General features: G+C 39.8%; 1 protein-coding gene across 1 annotated transcript in view; it reads right to left on the bottom strand.

Moving 5' to 3' along the window:
• The window catches only part of pacrg (PARK2 co-regulated), a 348,747-nt gene that overhangs the window by 280,073 nt on the left and 47,470 nt on the right, over positions 1-21,204 (bottom strand). Inside the window, exon 2 of the mRNA XM_034159429.1 lies at positions 5,096-5,230. Coding sequence (XP_034015320.1) covers positions 5,096-5,230 — 135 coding nt within the window. The remainder of the gene's footprint in view (positions 1-5,095; positions 5,231-21,204) is intronic.

Here is a 21,204-nt window from a genome sequence, read left to right as displayed (position 1 = left end):
GCAGAAGACCTTACAGAGACATCTCAGAGATGGAACGATACATCAGGGAGATGTACGTGTGCTGTCTGGGAACTGAGAACCAACAAATTTTTTTTGTTGTTGTTGGAACTCTACATGTGGCAAAACAAAGGCACAAAATAAAACTAAGGGGAAGACAGGAAAATGTTTCCCCAGTAGGCTTTGTCAAAAGTGATTTTCTACCAGAATATTCCCTGACATGATTGCCTACGGCCCACTGTGAGGCTAGTACGCACTGAGAAGAGAATCGTTAATGACATGTAGCAGACGATTTATTGCGAGCTCAGTAACATGCTGCTGCTCCCTGCTGCTTGCGGGGGGGGGGGGGGGGGGGGGGGGGGGGGGTGCAGAAGATCACTGGGCCACTGCATAGAAATGAAATCTGTAAACTTTGTGGACCTGTAGAGGAAGAGATGCCAATATTGATTTGATGGACTTGTTTGCAAAATATGTGGCCTGTACTGTCTATTTCATAGTCAATTTGAGAAGTGAATCACGTTGCGTGTTGGCTGCGGCTCAAAGGCAAAACATACAGACAGCGGCTCTGAAAAAAGAAAACCAAACTCCTGACCTGAATACATATGCTCATCAGACATCATAACTGACACACACACGCTCTGTGTGCTTGAGTACACAGCCAGCACGCAAAATCAACACACCGCTTACGTTTTCCTTCCACAAGCTTCTCGTGTTCTCCCTCTTACTTTCCCAGAGTCTTCTTATTTGCTAGGGGGCTGAGCTCTCAGGTTGGGATTGATCCTGAGATGCCGACTTGAACCTCTGCCCTGAGGGCAGCCGAGTGCAAACACACAGCAGCCCCTCCTTGCTTACTCCAATCACGGTTACACACCCTGCTACACAACACTACACATACACATCCCTAATACAGACACACAGCCAGTGGTGACCTGCTCTGCTTTAACAGATCAATCCAAAATACACCACGTGAATGTCATTTTTAAAGACTACACTAGGGGTGTAAAAAATAATTAATAGAAATTGAAAATGGATTTTAAAGCAATAGATATGAGGACATCAATGTAAGAATCCCTGAATCCATCTAGATGTAGTATGAACCATACAATGGCCTGGTTTTAACATAATAAATAGGTTGGGTTAATGCTGTTTCATCCTATTTCCATGTCTTTAAAATGTTGGAAAAGTTCAAAGATCGACATGAGACTTAAAATGTTAACTTTGTGAGGCAGAAACAAAATCAACATGTCCAACAGTGGTATTATTTGTACTATGCTAACAAGAGCTGGCTCCTTCTTCTTCTGTGCTTCTATGCTGCACTGTCTGCAACTGTATTTTAATTGAATTCATTTAAATTATTTTCATTTATATAGCACCAAATCACAACAAAGTTGCCTCAAAGCGGTTCACACAAGTAAGGTCTAACCTTACCAACCCCGAGAGCAAGTGCACAGGAGACAGTGGCAAGGAAAAAAACTCCCTCTGATGATTTGAGGAACAAACCTCAAGCAGACCAGACTCAAAAGGGTGACCCTCTGCTTGGGCCATGCTACCAACACAATAGACAATACAGGAAATTATACAGGAAATTTTGGGAGATTTTGGGAGTCCATGCTGGTACACAAGACGGGAGGCATGCAGAAGAAAAAACGAGTATGTAGTGCTGCCCCCAGTGGTGAACAAAAGACAAGCAGAGGAACCATCAATTTGCTGCAGCATAGTTGCAAAAACCTCAAGAACATTCCTGAATATACAGCTGTAGGTAAGAGTTTGGGCACCACTGATGATTTCCATGATTTTCCTTTATAAATCATTGTTTGCTTGGATCAGCAATTTCAGTTAAATATATCATATAGCAGACAAACGGTGATATTTGAGAAGTGAAATGAAGTTTATAAGATTTACAAAAAGTGTGCAATAATTCTTTAAACAAAATTAGGCAGGTGCATAAATTTGGGCACCCCAACAGAAAAAATACATCAATATTTAGTAGACCTTCCTTCTGCAGAAATAACATCCTCTAAATGCTTCCTGTTGCTTCCAATGAGAGTCTGGATTCTGGTTAAAGGTATTTTGGACCATTATTCTTTACAAAACATCTACAGTTCAGTCAGGTTTTTTTGGTTTCTGAGCATGGACAGCCTGCTTAAAATCACACCACAGATTTTCAATAATATTCAGGTCTGGGGACTGAGATGGCCATTCCAGAACATTGTACTTGTTCCTCTGCATGAATGCCTTAGTAGATTTTGAGCAGTGTTTAGGGTCATTGTCTTGTTGAAAGATCCAGCCCCGGTACAACTTCAGCTTTGTCAATGATTCTTGAACATTGTTCTCAAGAATCTTCTGATATTGACTGGGATCCATGTGACCCTCAACTTTAACAAGATTCCCAGTACCTGCACTGGCCACACAGCCCCACAGCATGATGGAACCACCTCTAAATTTGACTCTAGGTAGCAAGTGTTTTTCTTGGAATGCTGTGTTCTTTTTCAGCCATGCATACCGCCCCTTGTTATGTCCAAATAACTCCATTTTAATTTAATCAGTCCACAGCACCTTATTCCAAAATGAAGCTGGCTTGTCGAACTGTGCATTAGCATACCTCAAGCGACTCTGTTTGCGGCATGTACGCAGAAAAGGATTCCTCTGCATTACTCTCCCATACAGCATCTCCTTGTGCAAAGTGTGCTGTATAGTTCAACGATGCACAGAGACACTATCTGCAGCAAGATCATGTTGTAGTTCTTTGCAGCAGGTCTGTGGGTTGACTATGACTGTTCTCACCATCCTTCGCTTCAGTTTATCTGAGATTTTTCTTGGCCTGCAACTTCGGGCCTTAACTAGTACTGTGCCTGTGGTCTTCCATTTCCTCACAATGTTCCTCACAGTGGAAACTGACAGCTGAAATCTCTGAGATAGCTTTGTGTATCCTTCCCCTAAACCATGATGTTAAACAATCTTTGTTTTCAGGTCATTTGTGAGTTGTTTAGAGGCTCTCATGTTGCCACTCATTAGAAGAGATGCAAAGTGGAGAAACATTTGCAAATGGCCACCTTAAATACCCTTTCTCATGACTGGATTCATCTGTGTAAGGAGGTCAAGGGTCAGTGAGCTTATCAAACCAATTTTGTGTTCCAATAATTAGTTCTAAATGTATTCAAATCAATGAAATGACAAGGGTGCCCAAATTTATGCACCTGCCTAATTTTGTGTAAATAATAATTGCACACTTTCTGTAAATCTTATAAAACTTCATTTCACTTCTCAAATATCAGTGTGTTCATCTGCTATATGATATATTAACCTGAAATTTCTGATCCAAACAACCAATGATTCATAAAGGCACCTCTGTGTGTGTGTGTATATTTTATATATCTATATATATATATATATATATATAGAGAGAGAGAGAGAGAGAGAGAGAGAGAGAGAGAGAGAGAGAGAGAGAGAGAGAGAGAGAGAGAGAGAATCATTTCATAAAAGAGATGCATATTTAAAAAATAAATACAAATAAAAAATTCACACATACACACACAGAAACTGCAGAAACTGTACAAAAAGTTGTTATTCACAGAATCAGATTCTTCTTTATCAGCCAAAACACTCCTCTGACAATGGCTCTAATTCAAAGTCCAAACTCCAACTGGCACATTGTGATAAACTCTTTTTGGGTGAAAATTATATGTTGTAAAACTGAGGAGTATAAGCACTGAAGAAAATCAATCAGAACAGCGTCCTGTTCGCTGAGTGCCTTTTCACAGCATAAAAGAAACCCATTATTTTTTTTGCAAATGCAATGATTCATTTGGCATTCTACATAAATAATTCATGCAAAGAAAGTTGCTTTTATAATGTTTTCACAAGACAGACAGCTAACTACTGAGAAAGTTCACCCGTCTCTTTCTTTGAAGTTGGAATAGGGGAGCAAAGGGGCATAATCTGTTTGATTCATTTATCGGTACTTACTATGAATAAATGTCATTAAGAGTTGTTGCTGCACAGCAGTTGTGAAATTATGGAAGAGCTGGCGACATAGTTTGAGATGAAATAAAGCAACACGGGGATCGGAAGAATACATCCTATCACACGCATGCTGCGCCAGTCAGGAGACTAATTGCTGTGGAGGCTTGCACACTGTACGGCATGCTTATAATACACAAAAACATATGCAGTCACTTCTTGTGTTTTGTCGAGTTCACATTATCTGCTGTGGCGACCCCAAGCAAAAAAATGGGAACAGTAAAAGGATTATAAAAATATGAGTCATGGTTATACGCTGTCACTTTATATGACTTGTATCTAATCTCCCCACGCTTCATGCTCTATTAATTAGTAGAATCTTGAGGCTTGCATCTGACAATAAAAGATGGTGGTATACAAAATCTTCACGGTGATGAAGAAAAAGGGAGGCGGGGCAGATGAAACACAAATTTTACATTTCTATATGCAGCACTTTAACAGGCATCCCACGCACACGTATGGATTGGCCAAGTTTGTAGGGGCATCGGTAGGAAGAGTAGGCCCTGAGGATGGTTGGTGCTGGTGCTTATCCCTGGATTCCATAGCTTGACGCAGGTGAGAGTTTTTGACTCCCCCTGGATGGGATGCCAGTCAGACACAAATTACATCACCAACTGACCAAGGCTGGTACCCATTTACAGCTGGGTGGACTGAGATGTGATGTTTTACATTAAGAATAATCATGATTTAAATTATTCAATTACTGAAGATGAAGAGATTATGTGTACAAACTGCTGTAATACCTAAATGGTTTGTGCGATATATATTTATATCTCCTTCAATTAAAGGTAAAAGTCCACACTACAAGAACATCTTTTTTGTTTCATTGCAACTCTATCGTGGTGATGTGCAGAGGCAATGCCACTTGTGCTGTGTGCTGCTTTGCGCCTGGTGTAAGCTCAGGCCCCAGTGTTTAAATTCAGACTTTATAGGTTGCAGTTGAAAATCTATTACTGTCGAAAATTGCATTATATTCCAACTTCGGGTGCTGTGGGAAAAAGTCATTCTGAGTAAACAAATGATTCCTTTGTTGTCACTGCTGTGCAAAAAATAAAAAGCTTTAGCGCGTCGTTCCTACCTTCCACTGAATGAAGCTGCCTTTGTTGCTGTGCTGCAGGGCTATCGGGAAATCTCCACGTTTGTAGAACATGCGAAACATGGTTGGTTTAGGGGGGCGCTGCTGAAATGCTCTGCTGGGTGGGGGGCCCACTACCTGGTTACACAAGCAAAAATACAAATAAATAAATAAAGAGCAAGGACAAAAATGAAATTGTGGTACAAAGAGAATGAGATACTGAGAACAAGTGGGAGGGGTGTTTTATGAAATCAGAATTGACAGTGATTTTTTTTTTCTACAACAGAATCACTCCTACTGCTTTTCTAAAAAGTAATTCAGGAAGACATATGCGCCTGCTTCTCTGCTCCTCCATAGCAGGGAGTACAGAAATAGTGTGTATTGCTCCTTACGTGTGTGCATGTGTGAGTTGGCCCTGTAGCCAGAGGCCCTGCCAGCGGCATTGTTAGGATAATCTTTTCTCTGTCTCCCATATTGAATACGTGCTATTACTGTGCCACTCAAATCCAATTGGACTCCTATCACATTGTAGCTGCTGCCATTGTCGCACACTTTGCTACACTCATACAACAGGTGTTAGTCAATACAACAAATTAGAGTCAAAACAAGCGCAAACAAAGAGAAAATACCGAGACCACATCGTAACAAGTATGCTTCCTTTTAAAACAATCTGTGAAAATTGGTGCTTTCACATTCAATATAAGATTGCTGGAGCACACAATTCCAATCGAGGACTTGAACAGATTGGATTTATATCAAGTGTTTCACAGTATAGTGTAATTTGAAAATGGAATGCTTTCAAAACCATGAGAATTTACCACCTGATGGTACGCTGTCCAGAAACAATCCTGAGGCAACTCCACAAGGTTCACTTTAAGAGTTTTGTGTAACTAAAGCCTGTGCACCATGGCCAAGGAGTATGGCACTATTTAAGTTAGTTGTTAGAAAGAAAGAAAGAAAGAAAGAAAGAAAGACACAGAGGAGAAAGACACTGCTTAGAGGAGGAAAGCCACCTAACTTCCGAAAATAACTTTTGAAGAGTGACTATAAGAAGCATGGCATCACACTTTAGTCGTACACCTACACAACCACACTCAGACTTCTGTGTCAAAATTAAAAGCAATTCAGTTATTTATTATCTTTTGAAAACAAAACCCTGTAGGGAGCTTTATCTGCCATTTTTGTGATATAACCATACCACTCCCAAATTTAAGACTCACTATGAAATCTGAAGGTTTTCGGGGCCCTACCTAAACATTTAGTCACAATTTGGATTGACACATAAGATGAGGATGAAGTCACACACACACACACACACACACACACACACACACACACACACACACACACACACACACACACACACACACACACCACACACACACACACACACACACACACATATACAGACAGATAGATAGATAGATAGATAGCTCTAGATTGGGTAGTGTTTAAAAAATATTCATTATAGTTCTTAATCTAGTCTTCCAGTGGAAAATTACTTCTGTAAAATGTACGTACAGGGGTCAACCACAAAATATATATATTTTTAAAAATTCTTTTAAATAAATCTTAAATAAATCAATCTTTTTCTTATACTGTCTGTGGTCAATGAATTTGCATGTAGAAGGTGACCATCAAGTTCATTTCAACGAGACTGCATGGAACAGTTTTTTTCATTGCCTCGAAATTCGACAGTCAATGGACAAATGCCACGATTCTGTCCCACCTCTGGACACTCAGCGTCTCTGCGGGTAAATGGAGGTGTGCAAGTCTGGACTCTGAACCTCACACAATGATTGAACGATCAGTCGAAAGGCTGAATCCAGTTTTGATTGACAGCTATTTTGAGATATAGGTATGTGAGAATTACATATTTTTGCGTATTTATGCATTTTTAAATTCATGCCAAAGTGTTTTGCGCAAGCTATAAATCAGCCTCCTTTAATGGCGCACGTTAGATATCATGTTTATACAGTGCAAACAAAATGAGTCAAAATCTGTTGAAAACAACAGAAACGGGCTAAACTGGTGATTTGGATGCCAGGAACATTCACAGAGAAGCAGGCATCGGGTACTGGTGTCGCAGACTAAACGGTCTGCCCTGCCTCCACTGCGCATGCATCATTTCGGAGCTCAACCACTCGTCTGAGACAGAGTCTCTTCACCCAAAACGATCAAATGGATTAATGGGATTATTAACCATTAGATGACAAGGTAAAATCTATGAAATCGTTCGAAAGTCAGTTTTAAGCAGAAACAAGGCTGTTTAAAGCAGAAATGAGGCAATACTCAGTGACACTTTTGAAATGACTGATGCACAGTGAATGCATCAGCTTGTAGCTCATGTAGCTGCGGCGCTCTGATCGATTTATCTGTCTTTTATGATGAAATAATGTTGAATTTATGTGGAAATGATTGTTGTACAAAAGCTTCAGATATCTGTTGCTGAGACAGATGATGACTGGAGTGCAATTTTATGCAGAAACAAGGTGATAATCCATGAACCGCGGCTAATTACGCATGTGCAGTGAAGGCAGGGTAAACCGATTTTTAGGGGGGACCGTTCAGTCGGTGACACCGGATTAGATGTTGACTGAGAAGATCCAGGTGAGTTACTCTCTGCTTCATTATTCAGTAAATTAGTGTTTAAAGGTCGTCACACGTTAATTAACGTCCCAGTTCGCAACACAAAATCAAAGTATTCATTACTGTAAGTCTACCTGTGCACATTCAGTAATAATTAGTGGTAGCTGATGTATTTTATTGATGAAAATTAGTGACGGAGAAACTGAAGCATTTTGAACCACTGAATCAATGGTTCAGTATTTTGAAACTTTTGATACAATTAGATATGGCGACATCTGTTGACCAATCTTTAACATAACATTTGCATGGAACAATAAAGTGTAAGATGTCATGAAACAGGCTCCGTTATGTATGTTTAAAGGTTCTATGTGCTTCTTGAAATTTTTGCCGATATTTTTGTTTAAAAACATAAATAATATACTTGTGTTATAACGTGATTGTGCCATCATATAATACTGCATGTAATAGAGATATAAACTATGAAATGCTTGTTCTTAAATCATATCATAGCCCATGTATCTAGACACATATTGTATTTTTTTTTTTTTACAAGGGGGAGATGCACAGCCTTGGTTAACACCATGTAACATGGCATTTTTGCTGATTACAATGCAATCAAACTCCCATAAGGAATCACAGTGTTGCAGTGAGATTTTGTAGTGGATGGATCACAGGACATACAGTATTAGCTAATCTTTTGTCCCTTGTGTGCATCATTCACCATCTGTGTCCCACTGCCACATGACTGGCAAATATGTTGCTGTTATTAATCCTCAGATTTCCAACCACTGTGAAACAGAATCTTAACACAGCAGCCCACAGACATGGCAGTGGCACTGGCAGGACTTATTTTGGACACGATTGCCTAAGATGCTGGAATTAAAGAGATTAGGGAGGAAATTCATTCTATTATAGTGGTACTTCTTTGCAGTGATTTCTTGTTCATGTTTTATCATTCCCTAGTGTTGCCCGTTTGTTGCATAATTCAAAATCTTTTTTTAAGGACAAAGAGCCACAAATTTATCACAGTAAAAGGAATGATGTAACAGTGATAAAAGTTTAAGGATTTCATGCTACATGCTGTAGCTGGTCCCAGCACAGCTCAACTCAAGAGAAATAATAATAATAAAGAAAAAACCAGTATGAGGAATCAGGAGTGGGCGTTGCTAAACAGTAGTGCATTTAAACAGTCCTACTGCACCATGGGAAAACAGCGCAGTCCTTTCAAATTAATCAGTTTAGAGTATTTGTTTACCATGTTGGGGAATTCTGAATAATATTATGCTGAAATAATAGGCACAGGTTTTGTATACCTGCAGGAGAATGACAACGCAAACACAGTGTCAGCAACTAACAAAGCATGTAAACACAAGAAAAGGCATTCTGTGGGGTTGTCTGCTACACTAGCAAAAAAGAAATAACCCCCTTAATTCCTGTGTTTTGTAATACGTAGAGTTGTTTTTTTTTTTACTTTCATTACTGTGTTTTATCCTCTAAATACCAACTGTTATGTCTGTTGTTAATTTGCATAATCCTGAAAACAGGTCACTCGGGGGGGGGGCTTTAACAGTTGTATTTTTCCTTTTATTTTCTTCAACTTTTCAGCAGCAGTTTAGATTTTTAAATAATCCTCATCAAGAACAAACTATGAATAAGAACACCTTTTTATAATTACATATTTAAATATAAGATCTTCCCAGACGTCTCTAGTAGCCTGAGGTCCCAGAGACACGAATGTCTGCTGAGATAACATAATCTCTCAACAAGTTTCAGTTAAATTCAATTTATTTATACAGCACAAAATCACAATGTAAGTTGCCCCAAGGCACTGCATGCAAGTAAGTAAACCTTCCCTACATGTTCAACAAGCACACTGCCAACAGCATTAAGGGAGAAAAACTCCCTCAGGTGTTCTGGATCATAGGACGAAACCTAAGCAGACCAGACTGGGTGGGGTGGCCATCTGCTTTGGCCATATTAATAATAACCAAATAACAACGTCCATTGGGGATCCTGTGAACGCTTAGGATGTCCCACAAAGCCTCCTAATCCATGGGATCAACACTGGTTACAAAGAAGGCCAAATGATATACTTGCATTCACTGAGTACTTGCAAATCTAGGATACTGGCGATTGTTAAATTCTTGGGTGAGAATCCAGACTGTCCTGACTGCTGAACAGCTGAAGACCAATGTAATACTTGTGTAGTTGCTGCAATCCAGATTAGGGATGCACGAATACCACTTTTTTCCAGACTGAGTACAAGTGCAAGTGCATACATTTTGGTACTCATTGATACAGAGTACCGATACGAATACTTAATGATACATAACAGTTTTATGATGACTTTGAAAACATGTTTTCTTCATCAGTTGTTCCTTACTTTTTGACTGTAACTGCTACCAATATCATCTTTTTTTTATTTACAAACATTTCACTTAAATCATGTAACATCACTTTTTTACTACAACAAATTGTCCTTTAACATTAATTGTGTGTTTCTTAAATATGACACTGCCAGACATCTCACTTAAATGTAACCCGTGGACTTCAGCAGTACAAAATATACAATACCAGTAACAGAACTGAAACTGTCCATCAATAATTTTGTTTATGTCTGTGAGCACTAAGCCTTCTTTGAAAATGTGATGGGCAGATTCATTTTGATGAGAAGAAACTTCTCTGCATTATCAGCTGTGAGCCTGTTTCTTTTTTCATCTACAGTGTGTGACAATGAGCTAAACAACCTTTCACTCTCCACACTATATTTTTGTTTTACTTGTAATTAAATACGTACTATTAACATCCACAAATACAAACCGTAAATGTTTTTCCCCCCCAAGGTGCAACATGTAATACTGGAGGAGCATGGAATGCATGCACATGCACACATGGTGTCACCAGCATCTCTGCAACACACGGAGGCAAAACAGAGTAATGTTAAAATTATTTTATTTTATCTTTGTGGATCATGGGATTCAGACAAAATAGTCCATTGCCTGTGCTAACTGAGATGTTAACGAGGCGCAGTGACAGTGAGGTGCAGTGATAACTTCTGGCGCAAACTCCAGCCCATGGAGGAGGAGTGGAGGTTCAGAACGCAGTGCCACAGAGATTCCACAAATGGATTACACATGTAGCAGACTGAGCAAGTCTCCCATCAGCCTGAACACCCACACCAAGGGCTGAAACTCACCAACCTGATGGACGACCTCCACCATTGAAACCATGATCCAAGTTCTGAAGGACGAACTGGCGTAAAGTACCAAAGTTACGGAGAAACTTTTTTCAGCCACACAAGGAATTAAAGTATCTTCAGATGTTATTTTCCAAACTCAGGAGGCTTTGTGTAGATTATTTTTCTTCAGGTCATATGATGATGAATTCCACTGAAACAGGCTTTATACTTTGCGTGTGAATTTTCTCTGCATGATGGATGGCAGCTTCAGCCAATCAATGGACAGCACTGACAGATGTACTTCGACTTATGAGTAAATTACATGAAAGCCTGTAAAAATCCATAAATTAGTCGCATCATTGTTTAAGCCGCTGTGTTCAAAACATATGAAAAAAGTAGTGGCTTATAGTCCGGAAATTTCAGAGCATGAAAATCCCACATTGAGAGGTTTGACATCACGCTGCTGTAAAGGGGTATCAGGTCACATAGTATCGGAAACGTTTTATGATTACGAGTCGGGCCGATACCCGATACTGGTATCGGGATGGGTGTATCCCTAATCCAGATCATCACTTTTTCCTTTCCAGAAAGGCACAAGTGCTTTTTCCAGTCTGTTATGATGATAGAGGTCTCCAAAGTAGACATTTTCAATGCAACTATATGTTGCTGAATTGATGAATTGTTTTTTTTGTATTTGTAAAAATTTTCTGCATTTGCTAGTGTTGTGTGTTAATATGGAAGTACTGCGGGCTCCTATCAGACACAGTAGTCATTTTGAGAAAATGTGACTACTGTGATCAAACTAAGCAACCAGATGCATCAACTAGTGGAAGAAAAGAGGATTTTAGTGCATGAATGGTGAGGAAAAATAAATTTTCTTCTTCAATATTCCAGCAATTAAAACAGCAAATACATGCCCCACTGAAAAATGTTGGTGCACTCGATACTCTCATGCAGAATAGGTCCATGATAACAAATATGAATAACGGTTAATGGATTGACCATTTTATCTCAACATACAAGCATACAGTAATGCTTTCAGTTGTTAGATTCTGTTACTATCCACTTCCCCTCCGTTCTAGTTCCAAGCTGTGGAAATAAGAAGCTAAAAAGCTTCAGAGATCAGTGCTGCTCCAACCAGCAGGAATGACAAAGTCCTCATATGCAGGTAGCTACTATGCCACGCTGAAGCTAAAAATAGCTCAGACTGGGCAGCAAGGACAGAATGAAGCCAGACTGCATTGACGGGCTGAACTGTTTTTATGGTCAGGAATGATGACGCTGCAGTCAGTTCCACAGCCTGCCTTCATGGTCGAGGTATCGCAGGCTTCACAGCTGCTTCTCAGGTTCTCTCCAATTACCACCGCTGGCAGACACACACGGACAAACAGCCATGTATGCACGCTAGCATATTTTCTTGCTGGTCTGTACACACTAGAAAAACCACTCATTTTAAATACAGAATCCCTTTCCTCCTCTGCGGAGGTACAGTAGCTTAAGGGGAACTGTAATAGGAAAAGCATCATGGGGAGATTATCACCTGCTAGCTTCCTGATGCCTGCTACGTTCCTGACATTCACAGCTTCTGGCTTTAAGCCCCTGCATGTGAGGGAAAATTCACTTTTTTTAAAATATTAAATTTAATAGTTGGCCAATAACCTAGTTACCAGACACAGATCCAGGTTAGAGCATGCTTAATTTATTTATAATTTCAGAGAGAGACCACTAATTTTGACCTCTGTCGAAAAATGGCTCAAACTGATCTGAGAATTTTGCACAAAGTACCACCAGTAGTGATGCAGCCTTGTGCTCTGCTCAAGGCAGTCTGGTGCAGGGTGAAGTCATGTCCCGGTCCATGCATGTAAAAAAAAAAAAAAGACACTCCGAAATATAAGGCGTTGAGAACAGAATGTGCGCACTGATGTCACTGAGATCATTTAGCTCAGTACATGTGTGTGTGTGCCATCAGTGTTGTATAGTAACAAAGTAAAAATACTTCACTACTGTACTTAAGTACGTTTTAGGAGACTTTGTACTTTACTTGAGTTTTTTAAATTCAGCTTACTTTCACTTTTACTTCACTACATTTCCGACCTTAATTGGTCGGAAATGCGGAAAAGCGCATATTAAACAAATATGTAGGACTGCTTTTTTGCATTTACGCAATATCTCTAAAATCAGAAAGGTCTTGTCTCAGAGTGATGCTGAAAAACTAATTCATGCATTTATTTCCTCTAGGCTGGACTATTGTAATTCATTATTATCAGGTTGTCCTAAAAGTTCCCTAAAAAGCCTTCAGTTAATTCAAAATGCTGCAGCTAGAGTACTGACGGGGACTAGAAGGAGAGAGCATATCTCACCCATATTGGCCTCTCTTCATTGGCTTCCTGTTAATTCTAGAATAGAATTTAAAATTCTTCTTCTTACTTATAAGGTTTTGAATAATCAGGTCCCATCTTATCTTAGGGACCTCGTAGTACCATATCACCCCAATAGAGTGCTTCGCTCTCAGAGTGCAGGCTTACTTGTAGTTCCTAGGGTTTGTAAGAGTAGAATGGGAGGCAGAGCCTTCAGCTTTCAGGCTCCTCTCCTGTGGAACCAGCTCCCAATTCAGATCAGGGAGACAGACACCCTCTCTACTTTTAAGATTAGGCTTAAAACTTTCCTTTTTGCTAAAGCTTATAGTTAGGGCTGGATCAGGTGACCCTGAACCATCCCTTAGTTATGCTGCTATAGACGTAGACTGCTGGGGGGTTCCCATGATGCACTGTTTCTTTCTCTTTTTGCTCTGTATGCACCACTCTGCATTTAATCATTAGTGATCGATCTCTGCTCCCCTCCACAGCATGTCTTTTTCCTGGTTCTCTCCCTCAGCCCCAACCAGTCCCAGCAGAAGACTGCCCCTCCCTGAGCCTGGTTCTGCTGGAGGTTTCTTCTTGTTAAAAGGGAGTTTTTCCTTCCCACTGTAGCCAAGTGCTTGCTCACAGGGGGGTCGTTTTGACCGTTGGGGTTTTACATAATTATTGTATGGCCTTGCCTTACAATATAAAGCGCCTTGGGGCAACTGTTTGTTGTGATTTGGCGCTATATAAAAAAATTGATTGAATTGAATTGATTGAATTGCATACTTCTACTCAGATACATTTTCTATGCGCCATGCCATTACTCAGCTCACGAAAAAGTTGTGTTTTCACCCAGAGACACCACTGATTACTAGTGTCTGCAATGAAGTCAGACTGATTTGTCATGAGGCATGTCCGGTAGGCTTTTTTTGCAGTTGTGCACTTGGGGTGTGTTTGTAAGGAAAATGATCATTTCTCTACATTGATAACAGACCTGCAACTTTTCTGCAGCGCGGCTTTGCCATTTTATAACTTAAAAACGGGACCGATGCTAACACGTTAGCATGTCTACGGCATTGTCAATGTTAAAGGTAGCATTAAGCTGTTCGCATCAGCACGTTTGTGTTGATTTGTGTTCGTTGTCGTAAAAGAGTCAAATTGTAATTTTTTTAAATTTATTTTTATAAACATAAAAATTGTTTATTTTTTAGCAACAACAATAATAGTCTACATAATAGACAATAAGTCAATAATAGACTAATAATGTTACAATACAATTTTAGAGAAAGAGACAAAAAGAACCTAATGAAACAAAACACAACAGAAAAGATAAAACCATGTAACAATGAAAATAAATAAATACATATAGAAATAAATAACTGTTTCCTGTGAACACCTAGTGAGTAGCCTACTCTCATTTAGGTTTTGAAACCTTGTTTCTGAAGTGTTTTTGTGTGAGGTGCACAATTTTTAGTATTTTGACTAATACTACCAGCCATTTACAAGTCTAGAGAAAGTTATATATATATATATATATATATATATATATATATATATATATATATATATATATATATATATATATATATATATATATATATATATCAGTCCGTTTTTGATTATTAACATTTACTTGTACTTTTACTTTCAATACTTGAGTACATTTAGTTGTACATTACTTGTCATACTTAAGTACAATAAATACTAGATACTTTAAGACTTTTACTTGAGTAGCATTTCAAGTCGGTTACTTGAACTTCTACCAAAGTCATTTTTTTGAATGGGTATCTCTACTTTTACTTAAGTGTGATTTTCTGGTACTTTATACAACACTGTGTGCCATCAAAGTGCCATCCAAACCCGAGGGCTGGGAGTCCACGGAACTCTGCTTAAAAATTACTTTTCCTGACTATTGTCGAGTGGTGTGCCTGCTCAGGATGACAAATGCATTTATCCTGAAAGCGTTATATAAATGAAGGAATTATTTTTCCTACCCTTTCACCATACATCTTTATCTTTTTGAAAAGAAATTTAAGTAAAATGCTCACATCTGCTTTGTGTTCTTTCTTTAGTTTAATTCATTTTGTTATTTTGACAAATGATATTTCTATTCATGAGTAAGACTCATACTGCAATATAATAAGATTAAGTATTTTATTTCAGGACCTTAGGCAACAGTTTCTTGTTTTCATTGTGCGTAGAAAGCAAAGTTATATCCCTCTCCCAATTTTTTTTTTTTTTTTTTTACTGCTGATCCAAAAGATGGTCCAGTCTAGATGGTCCAGTCTGACTAAAAACCTTGATCTAATCTGTACCATATGTTTTGTGATGTCTTACACCCCTTGTCACCAGTGGTGGTAATAATCAAAGATCTGGTATACGCAGGTTCAGATACTAGGGTGTTGTGCCTAATTCTGCAATTTAATGAGGAGGGGGTATGCACTACAATATGCATCAAATGATCAAATATGAGTAATCCATCTGGCTTCAGTGAGTATAAATACATGTTTCCATAATTGTTGTACTAACCTAGAGCCTGCAATTTCTGATTCCTCTTTGTGCTATTGCACCATCTCTTAATTTATAACACGTGAAAAGCAAATAGTGTCCATGTTGTGAATAACAGTATTGCTAAATTGCATGTTGCATGGACGAACACACAGCAGTTTGACGTGAATTCAGGCCAGTTACAGTCTATTGTGATGTGAGCCTGAATGTTATGGCCCCTTCACACATAATGTGAAGTTTGGACGGCGTTTGGACGAAAATGGTGAAACAGCACGAAACAGTTCGAAATTAGTGCACAAAACATCGCGCCGATGGGCAGGCGTGCACGAACCCGTTGTGAGAGTTTGTGCACGCACCGGTGTCCATTGAGCAGGAACAGTGCCAGGTGCACCACATGGCACTTAAAAAAAAAAAAAAAAGACACACCACCCGGGACACGAACCTGCGCCTTTCAAAAGCTCTAATTACCAGTCAGAGACTTTATCACCAAGCTATGGAGCTGTTCTTTGAAAGCTGCAGGAAGCTGCCTCATATCAGGAAGGACATGGAAGTATTACAAAAAAAAAAAAAAAAAAATCCCACACCATATAAAAACACCACATTTATCAAGTGAGCAATACAAATATGATCCGTCTATTCCTCTGGTGATGACCCATGGCCACAGACATACAGTTGTGAAATGACATGAATGAGTGGACATGATCGGAGCACACTGTTTGTTGTGATTTGGCGCTTTATAAATAAAATTGATTTGATTTGATGTCCACATAGTGGTCAGGCGCGTCCAGTTGGCCACACGGGTGTTTTGCCCGACACGCATGTCTTGTGGATGGCGAGCCGCAGCACATATGACGGGTCCGTTTCAACCTGGGGGGCTGTCAGTGTCTGCTCCGTGCGCACGCTCGCTTGCTGCAGCTTGTCACCACCACGGCGATATATGTTTTTATTTATGTCCATGTAAATACAGCAATCAAACTTCACACTATGTGTGAAGGGGTCCTTATGCCAGTACATGGGGCCTGATTTACTGAAAGGGCATATCGCACTCCAATCAACACTATCTTTTAAAAAATTAGATCGCAGATTAAGAATCATTACTTCCAACTCTTTACCTTGTGCGAGTCCTGATGTAGCTGATAAAAATAAAATTAGCCATACAGCATCTGAAAAAAGCACACAGATTCAGAGCTAGTTTTAGCAATAAAAGTGACATAACGTAATGTGATCCCTGAAGGTCACTCCACCTGTGTTTACTCTGTGACTTACTCCAGGACGCACAGCCAATCTGGGCTGTTTTTCTCTTCAAATGTAATATGGCTTTAATGTGTTTTTAATATGGCTTTAACAGACCATTGTTACACGGTCTGACGCATGCGCACTGAAAAGTTCCGTGAGGATAACGTGTCAGAGACTAAAACTGTGAAAATATTCCCAAATAACAAACCCTGGGTGTCCAAACAATTGAAAATCTGTCTTAATGAAAAGAAGGCAGCCTTCTGCTCTGGTAATGTGCAATTAATGCAGGAAAAATGGAGACAGCTGAGAGGGAATATGTTTAAGGCAAAAATTGAGTACAAGAATAAAGTAGAAAGTAAATTTTTCAGTGGCAATATAAAACAAGCCTGGGAAGGTCTAAATACACTGGTCAGTGAACTAGACCCTCTGCAGTTTGGCTATAAGAGGGACAGAGGTACTGATGATGCCGGATTGATCTTGCTGGACATGATCTCAAAGCAGCTTTCACTTGCTAAAGCATATGCTCGGGTTTTGTTTGTAGACTTCAGTGTAGCTTTTAATTCTATGAAATTACATATTCTTCTGAAAAGACTGGCTGATTTAAATGTTGAAAAGGGCCTGATGCTCTGGATCAGAGACTTTCTGTCTTGTCGCCCTCAAAGAGTTTGTGCTAACAACATTCTGTCAGGAGAGCTCATCATAAGCACTGGCTGCCCACAGGGTAGCGTTCTTTCACCTCTGCTCTTCTCTCTTTTTACAAACAAATTTGCAGTTAATGACACAAACGTTAAACTGATTAAATACGTGGATGACATGGCCCTAGTCGGCCTGCTACAGAAGTGTGACTCCTCTGGTGAAGCCTCCTATCTCGCTCACACTAAGGCTCTTGAAGCTTGGTGTCTCGACAGCCAGCTGGAAATCAGTGTGTCTAAGACAAAGGAGCTTGTTTTTCACACAAAGCAAGAACTGACCGTGCAGCCAGTTTCACTCGATGGCCAGCTTGTTGAAACGGTTAAAACTTTTAAATATCTTGGTACAGTTCTTGATAGTCACTTGAGCTTCTTTGAAAACACTGATTTTATCTTTAAGAAATGTTCACAGCGACTCAGTCTTCTCAGAAGATTGAGTTGTCTTGGTGTTAATCTGCAGATTTTAGAGCTCGTGTATTCTGCACATATTGAAAGTATTTTAACATTTCATCTTTGTGTTTGGTTTGGTCACTTGAGTTGTAAATGTAAGGACAAATTAAATAGAATTGTAAAAATGGCGGGAAAAATTGTGGGAAAACCCCAGAAGACTCTGGCCCACATTTACACTGACAGGATGAGGAGGAAAGCTGAGAGAGTCCTGGCAGACAGCTCTCATCCTCTGTCCTGTCAGTTTGAGCTCTTGAAGTCTGGGAGGCGCTACAGAGCTCCTCTGGCCAAAGGTTCTTTCAAAAAATTTTATACCAAAGGCCGTCACCATAATGAACTCAAAAAAGTGACCACTCCACACTCTTTTATTTGATTTTATTAGATCTTACTGTACGTTTTATTTATCTTACTAGGTCTTATTCTATTTCTTCTTTTACTTCCATGTATTTTATGTATCTTATTTTTGTTTTATTTGTGTGTTTGTATGAATGTTTGACTGTTTTTTTTTGTCTTTTTTGTGCTGGTGAGCCGAAGACAATTTTCCACATCGGTGGACAATAAAGAATTATTCTATTCTATTCTATACTCTGCAAGTCACTTATGCAGAACACTGTCCTTTTAATGTGGGCATGCATCCTCCATGTAACTCCACAACAGTGGTGGGACAAAGTCACTGTCAAGTCACTCTCAAGTCATGAATCAGCAAGTCCCAAGTCAAGTCTCAAGTCAGCTTGTAAACAATTGGTGGTCATTATGACTTGAGACTTGCTGATTTATGACTTGAGAGTGACTTGATGGTGACTTCGCCCTACCTCTGCTCCACGGACATGACTGATTTTATGGTTAACACTGCAACCAATACCTGAAACTTGCCCAAAGAAAGGTGAACAACGTCCCTTAAACGTTTCCCAAATGTGACAATCAGAACAAAAAGACAACATTTAATAGATAACACTGGTGCTGTCGGGTGTCATCCTGTAGCTGTGCACTGTACGAGGTCTATTAGAAAAGTATCCGACCTTATTTTTTTCAAAAACCATATGGATTTGAATCACGTGGGATTACATCAGACATGCTTGAACCCTCATGGGCATGCGAGAGTTTTTTCACGCCTGTCGGTTACGTCATTCGCCTGTGGGCAGTCTTTGAGTGAGGAGTCGCCCATCCTCTCGTCGATTTTTTCATTGTTTAGGAATGGCTCAGAGACTGCTGCTTTGTATGATCAAAATTTTTTCAAAACTGTAAGGCACAACTGAGTGGACACCATTCGATAAATTCAGCTGGTTTTCGGTAAAAATTTTAACGGCTGATGAGAGATTTTGGTCTGGTAGTGTCGCCGTAAGCACGGCCCACGGTGCCTGACGGCGATCTGCGCTTCGAGGTGGCAGCGTCTCGCCGTTTCAAGTTGAAAACTTCCACATTTCAGGCTCTGTTGACCCAGGAAGTCGTCATGAGGAGTTTATTCGGGCATTCCATTGTTAACGGACATTTTGTAATGAAAGAACGTGCGGGCAGAGTCGCATGTCGGGCTGGACCCGACCGCGGGGGGTCGCGACAGGAAAAACACCTCCGTTGGAAACCTTAACGGGCAAGTTGGAACATGCCCAAGCTGTTAAACAATTTCTCAGTTACTCACTTGTTGAAAGCCATCAAAAGCCGCCTGAATTTTACAAATGGTTTTCAACACGGACGTGTTTTTCCTGTCACGGTGCACACAGATTCGCCGAGTCGTCACGGAAATGACTCTGTGAATTTGCGCGCACGTCTTTCATTAAAAAATGTCCTTAAACAGTGGAATGTCCGCATAAAGTCCTCATGCCGGCCTCTTCTGAATCTTCTCTGTTCTCTCACGACGTCCTGGGTGAATTAAGCCTTAAATTAGGATGTTTTCAGCTCGAAACAGGCCGACGACGGCGCCTGGAAGCGCTGCACGACGTCCCGCTGCGTGGGAAGTCCTTACACCGACAGAAACACCCCATAATCTCTCATCAGCCGTTAAACTTTTCACCGAAAACCATCTTAATTTCTCGAATAGTGTCCACTCGGATATTCCTCACAGGTCCAGAAAAAATTTTGATAAAGCAACGCGCGCCGTCTCGAGCAGCGTGTGAAACAAAGGAATTCAGCCGAGAGGGCGGGACCACATCTCACTCAAGGCCTGCCCACAGGGAAATGAAGTCACCGACGCGTGAAAAAACTCACGTATGCGCACGAGGGTTCAAGCATGATTGGTGTAATCGCACGTCATTCAAATCCATATAGTTAAAAAAAATTAATAAAAGGGTCGGTTTATTATCTAGTAGACCTCGTACACACATTTTTGTCACAAATTTCTTTGTAAAAATCATTCAGTGTTACAAAAGTGAAAATAGTTTGTGCCAAACTACATACAGTAGTGTTCAGAATAATAGTAGTGCTATGTGACTAAAAAGATTAATCCAGGTTTTGAGTATATTTCTTATTGTTACATGGGAAACAAGGTACCAGTAGATTCAGTAGATTCTCACAAATCCAACAAGACCAAGCATTCATGATATGCACACTCTTAAGGCTATGAAATTGGGCTATTAGTAAAAAAAAAAAAAAAAAGTAGAAAAGCGGGTGTTCACAATAATAGTAGTGTGGCATTCAGTCAATAAGCTCATCAATTTTGTGGAACAAACAGGTGTGAATCAGGTGTCCCCTATTTAAGGATGAAGCCAGCACCTGTTGAACATGCTTTTCTCTTTGAAAGCCTGAGGAAAATGGGACATTCAAGACATTGTTCAGAAGAACAGCGTAGTTTGATTTAAAAGTTGATTGGAGAGGGGAAAACATACGCAGGTGCAAAAAATTACAGGCTGGTCATCTACAATGATCTCCAATGCTTTAAAATGGACAAAAAAACAGAGACCCGTGGAAGAAAATGGAATACAACCACCAAAATGGATAGAAGAATAACCAGACTGGCAAAGGCTCACCCATTGATCAGCTCCAGCATGATCAAAGACAGTCTGGAGTTACCTGTAAGTGCTGTGACAGTTAGAAGACGCCTGTGTGAAGCTAATTTATTTGCAAGAATCCCCCACAAAGTCCCTCTGTTAAATAAAAGATGTGCAGAAGAGGTTACAATTTGCCAAAGAA

This window comes from Thalassophryne amazonica, chromosome 19 (assembly GCF_902500255.1).
Source record: "Thalassophryne amazonica chromosome 19, fThaAma1.1, whole genome shotgun sequence".
NCBI classification, from domain to species: domain Eukaryota; kingdom Metazoa; phylum Chordata; class Actinopteri; order Batrachoidiformes; family Batrachoididae; genus Thalassophryne; species Thalassophryne amazonica.
Note: the sequence above shows the minus strand (reverse complement) of the source record. Positions and strands in the feature narration are given on the sequence as shown.